Below are 5,635 nucleotides of genomic sequence, written 5' to 3'. Positions count from 1 at the left end.
CCAACAGATGTAGAGCGTTTGTGAGGAAGGAGAGGCCATTCTTCACTACAAGAAAAAAGGCCTTTTACGACGCTCATTGCGCGTCGTAAAAGGCTCAGACGACGCGCAAATGCGTGTCAAGGAAGACCCTGTCATAAAGAGAGACGACGCGCATTTACGACGCTCATTTATGACGCTCATTTACGACGCGCGTTTACGACACGCAATGCGTATCAAGGAAGGCCCTGTCATAAAGGAAGATGACACGCATTCGCGTGTCGTAACCTTACGACGCGCGTGTTAATGAAACGCAATGCGTATCAAGAAAGCCCCTGTCAAGAAAGGCCATGTCATAAATGAAGATGACACACATTTTTGCGTATCGTAAATTTAAATGTTTAAAAAAAATAAATTTATATATTTATTAATTTTTAAATTAAATTTGCATTTAATTTCTCATAATAGAAATAAAATACCATATACAAAAAATACAATCCATTGCATAATATAAAATAAAATTTCATACTCAAAAAATAAAATAAATTACACAAATTGTAATGTCATACAAAGAATCATTCAAATGTTAAACAAAAATAAAACATTGCTAACATGGGTTATACATTCCTATAAAACTAACAAATAATCATACAACTCTTTTTCTTACTGGAAAGGAATGTCAAACATGATTACAAGTCTCCCTTAATCTTGATTACTCACCTGCTTAAGTAGAATGTTGTTGTTGAGAAGGTTACCTAGCAACAGAGAAAAACACAACACCTCTCCCACAATCACAACATCATTTACAGAGAAAGGTTGTCAATTACTTTCATTAAGACTTTCATTCAATCACAAAAATATTAAATAAAAGGGTGAAACAGTAACTTACTTGTGATAAGTTGATCTCCCTTAGAGCAAACACAGCTAAAGCATTGAACACAGAGAAAGGTTGTCAATTGCTGATCTTTTCAATTTTAGTCCCAACTCATTTTACTTGGAACGAAGAGTAAAAACGTTACAAAAACCTCAAATAACGATCAAATTTGCAAGAGAATTTTGTAGGACCCAAATTGAACAAAATCAGCCATACTCGAGGACCAAAAATGTAATTTTTGCAAAAATAAGTGAGAGAAAGCACCTCAATGTCCTTCACTTCAAATTCTTGGGTGTGTGACAAACAAGAGTTACCATAAGTTTCTGAGGCCAAACTTGACCCATTCAATCTGGGAAAAAAAATATGCAAATTGCCAAATTACCATATTATCCCTCAAAAAGAAAAATAGGAATGATGCAAGTGCAACACTCTTACAAGTCACTATCGAGATACAATGCAAAATGATTTCCCCCACCAAGCGCTAAATACTCAGTTGAACAAAGAGTAAAATACCGATTCACCCCTAATAAATGCACAATTAACATAATAAATCCCAAATAAATATTAAAATTATAAAAGATTTTTTTATATATTATCAAGAAAATGCAGTACCTGTGGGGCGATATATAATAGGACGCCCGGGTGTATTTGTAAACACAAATGTATCATTCGATCCCTGTATAGTATTTACTCATCATAGTGAAAAAGGGTAGAAAAGTCTTTTGTCAACATATAGAGAAACGAAGACAAGACATTACCAGTAGACTTAACCCAGGGCAAAGATTGCTTCTTCTATATAAGGTTGAAAGAGATATGCCATGCCTCCATGTACTAACATATAAAAAAGATAATGATATATCAAGATTCAAGAATAATGTGAAACTGAAAATATGATGAAGATGAAATTTTACCTGTATAGTAAGACCCATTTCTTTCCTTGACTGAGAACGTGGAGTGCAACATAAAGATCAGAACGTGTATTTTTTGTCATAAGTTGTGAAGGTTCTGACATTTTTGGAAGTTTATCAGAAGGAAAATCTGAGAACAAGAGCCTCAACAAGTGCTCCAGTTCCACCAACAGGGTATTCTAAACTACAACCTGGTTTATACCATTCTGCAAACATATAAATCTGCAAATATGTGGATATATATACAGGCAAAAGATTAGACATTTAGAGAACTATAAAATATGAAGGAGTAGAATGGATTCTGTTTGGTTGGAATGGAATGGATGAGGACATGTGGTAATGGAATAGCCCATTCCATTCCTTCCTCAATTCCATCATACCAAAAAGTAAAACTACCTTAAAAGAAACTTTTTAATGTATGATATGATTATGTACCATTTCTGCTGAAAGAACACCATCGGATTTCACTCCAGCAAGTAAGAAAGACAAAAGATCCACCCAATTTCTAATGAAAGGATCTTTGAGTCCCAATGAATCAACTATTTCTGAAAAAGGGCGTAAAAGCTTTGTGGCACCAAGAACACCTTGAGGTCCCATTTTTGCAAATGATTTTAGGAGTTGATATGCATATCTAACTCCAACAGTAGAAACAACTCCCAAATCACCTCGAATAGATAAAGGTGGCAAAGCCATGGCAGCTGCGTATTGTACTGTGGGGTATTCCTTCTTGATTTTAGATTTCACTTGGATCCATGATCTTCCTGCATATATATACATGACCATAAATTATTATATGACTTTAAAGTTGAAAAATGATATCAACTTTAAAAAGGTTAAATGCAAGAAAACTTATTTACAAATTATATAGAAAAACTTATTTCTATCATTACTCATGATTTTGTTATTTTTCAAAACAAAATAATAACTTTCAAATCATACATCCAAACACCCCCATTAGCATTAAACTAATTCATAATCGTTTATCTACTAAAATAATTATAGTCAACATATTTATTCAAACAAGGAACCAAAAAGACCTTACCCTCGATAACAAGCCCATAGTAAAGCATAAAAATCAAGTTGTTCCATGGAGAAGATGTCACTTGTTCAAGCAACACCTACAAATATATAGATCAAATCGCGAATTAGGTGTCATATAATTCAGTTGTAAGATTGTAAATTTCCATTGTTATCCTTATTATCAAAGGTTCTTAGGATACCTTTTTGGCAACTGTTGTCGTGTCTTTTTTGCCCTTGAACAACTTATCCAACAATAAGTGGTAGAAATGCCCAAATGGTCCAAGATATGCACACCCAAAAAGCTACAAACACTCCCGCATTAATATTCTATACTGATTCTTATATATATATATATATATATATATATATATATATATATATATATATATATATATATATATATATATTTGACTGGTGGTTTTTCATTTGTTGCGGAGAGAACAAGTTATGTGACTTTCATATCCTGATATTTTATATGTGACACCCCGACCTTACGGATACTGTCATTTATTCTTAGTATTCTTTAATTCATTAGGAATGGTGAAAAGTTTAACAGCAGAACATGGTAACCTGCTATCTGGTAACACCAATGGTTCCTAAGTGCAAATCAAGAAAATAAGAGCAACAAATATCGCAGGTTTCTCTCCCTCCTTGAAATTGAGCACAAGTCTAAAACAAAAGAAATATGATGAAATTGAACACAGGGCCTAAATTCTTTGAGAAATTTTCAGAATTCAATGAAGAACCATACATGTTCAACAGAAAAATCATAAATCAAAACCTATATATTATCAAAATATCGGACCTGATGAGAAGAGGAAAAAGGAAGAAGCGTACCTGATGAGAAGGGGAAGGAGACTTCAAAAAATTGGAACAGATGAGAAGAGGATCGTCGACGATTGGTTGTTGCGGGAGAAGAAAATTGGCGTTGAAGTAGGAGAAGAAACGATGGAGTCGCTGATTTCTTCCTTTGGTAGGGCAAGGGTATAAATGGAAACCCTTCTCCCTTTCTTCCTCCTTTCTCAGTCAGTCGATTTTTTCCATCTTACCCGATTAGATTAAGCTTTCCGAGTCAGATACACAAATTTAGTTCATCAAACGTCTTTATCTGACCGGGTCATCAAAAAAAGTCGTTGATGTCTGAGATTCGATACCTTGAATCAAGAAATCCCTAAATCTCTATGAGATAGGAGCGCCGACACCTTGATCGATTTTGTTGAGAAGCATCGAGCATAACACTAAATCTTTTGGGAGTCGCAGTCGCATGCCAGGAGAAGTGAATGTGATGTTGCAGTGGTCTGTTAGAGATAGACAGAAAGGAGGGACATGGATGGAGGAAAAGGGTGGCCTGGTGGTTCTAGGGTTTTTATACAAATGGTGGTGTTAGTAACCAACGATGGTGATTGACCATGGAGTTTCGAGACCTTGACTTTAATGGAGCTATTGTTCTACTTGATATGGAAATCACTCTAAATTTGTAGTTGTAATACAGCTCTTCTATTGATTGAGAGGCTAAGAAAGTACTTGAGGAACTGAAGATAGAGGGAAGTAGATGAAGGGTTTTTGAACTGAAACTGTAGTTCCAACAATAGTCATGGTTCCAAAAACTGTACCCCTTTGATCAATTTCATGGCCTGGTGACCAAAAAACCTTCGATTTCACTAAGAACCGGAACCCTAGTTCCAACAATAGTCGATTTTTGGTATTTTATTGAGAGAGAGAGAGAGAGAGAAGAACGATTGAAAGAAGGTAGAGGAGAGCTTGGCGGGGTTTTTAATTTTTTCAGAATTTCATTTCCCCCTTTCCCCCACTATTAAAGGATGGAACGCGCGTTCCATTAAAAAATATAAAGCGACATGCTTAGACGACGCGCATTTTATTATAGGTGCCCTCCGTGTTTTTTTTAGACACTAATTTAAGGGCGCGCAATAATGCATGTCTTCTATCCTAAAATTTTTTGAAGAGATGACATTTTTCTAATGTCACTCTCCTTTGCGTAACATAGATCAATGAGCGTCGTATTTTGCGCGTCGTAAAAGGCCTTTTTTCTTGTAGTGCTTGATCATTTTGTTGGTGTATTTGCAAGAAAGAGGTGACCAAGGCAAGAGGAGGCTGAAGGAGGTGCGATTATGGTAACTTCAGAGTTCGTAGACTTCATATTGAGGTATTTATTCGGACCTTGTTCAGATTGGGTGTTGATTCTTAGAGTTAGGGTTTTCTAACCCCTTTAGAGGATGGATATGTAGAGCAATTGGTCCCTTCTCGAGTTTATGATTTGGATCTGGACCCGAAGAGGTCCAAAGACCTTAACCCTTGGAGCTTTATGAGTTATTTTTGTAACATCCGGATTCCCAGGTATAATATTTTATTACTTTATTTTTTTGGAAGTTGAGAGGGGACTCGGCGAGTTGGTGTTTAAAATCGTCGAGTATGGTCGCGGATTCTTATTTGAGTTCACAGTCGGACTCGGCGAGTTCATGAGTGGACTCGGCGAGTCCAAGCTGTTTAATGAAACCCTAATTTCCTGGGCTTGGGACCTATTTAAAAGCTCTTAGGGCCGTCATTTGAGGCTACCAAACCCTAGAGAGAAACCCTAAGAGATCTAGAGCGTTTGTGAGGAAGGAGAGGCCATTTGTGATCATTTTGTTTGTGTAATTTCAAGAAAGAGGAAACCAAGGCAAGAGGAGGCTGAAGGAGGTGTGGTTCTGGTGATTTCAGAGCTCATAGACTTCAACTTGAGGTATTTTTCGGACTTTCTTCAGATGTAGTGTTGATTCCTAGAGTTAGGGTTTTCTAACCCCCTTTAGAGGATGGATTTATGGAGTAATTGGTCCCTTCTCAAGTTCATGCTTTGGAT

The 5,635-nt window shown here is 36.2% G+C and overlaps 1 protein-coding gene and 1 long non-coding RNA gene across 2 annotated transcripts; both read right to left on the bottom strand.

Annotated features, from left to right (window-relative positions):
* Positions 1 to 1,852: 1,852 nt before the first annotated feature.
* Positions 1,853 to 2,451, bottom strand: LOC145050110 (uncharacterized). Its single transcript, XM_078998414.1, has 2 exons — positions 2,194 to 2,451; positions 1,853 to 1,980 (listed from the first exon to the last, which is right to left on the bottom strand). Exons 1-2 carry the CDS (start codon positions 2,449 to 2,451, stop codon positions 1,876 to 1,878), a joined length of 363 nt encoding a protein of 120 aa, XP_078854540.1. The 3' UTR covers positions 1,853 to 1,875.
* Position 2,452: 1 nt separating this feature from the next.
* On the bottom strand, positions 2,453 to 3,098 carry LOC145051410 (uncharacterized). The gene is made up of 3 exons (XR_013683607.1): positions 2,979 to 3,098; positions 2,801 to 2,876; positions 2,453 to 2,519 (listed from the first exon to the last, which is right to left on the bottom strand). It is a non-coding gene; the product is annotated as an uncharacterized LOC145051410 (long non-coding RNA).
* Positions 3,099 to 5,635: the final 2,537 nt, after the last annotated feature.

This window comes from Lactuca serriola, chromosome 5 (assembly GCF_051521515.1).
Source record: "Lactuca serriola cultivar US96UC23 chromosome 5, Lser_US96UC23_V15, whole genome shotgun sequence".
NCBI lineage: Eukaryota > Viridiplantae > Streptophyta > Magnoliopsida > Asterales > Asteraceae > Lactuca > Lactuca serriola.
Note: the sequence above shows the minus strand (reverse complement) of the source record. Positions and strands in the feature narration are given on the sequence as shown.

Coding starts and splice junctions, on each gene's coding strand:
- LOC145050110 (XM_078998414.1), bottom strand. CDS start 2,451: ATGGCTTTGCCACCTTTATCTATTCGAGGTGATTTGGGAGTTGTTTCT. Junction 1,981..2,193: donor GTGTTCTTTCAGCAGAAATG/GTACATAATCAT, acceptor ACATATTTGCAG/ATTTATATGTTTGCAGAATG.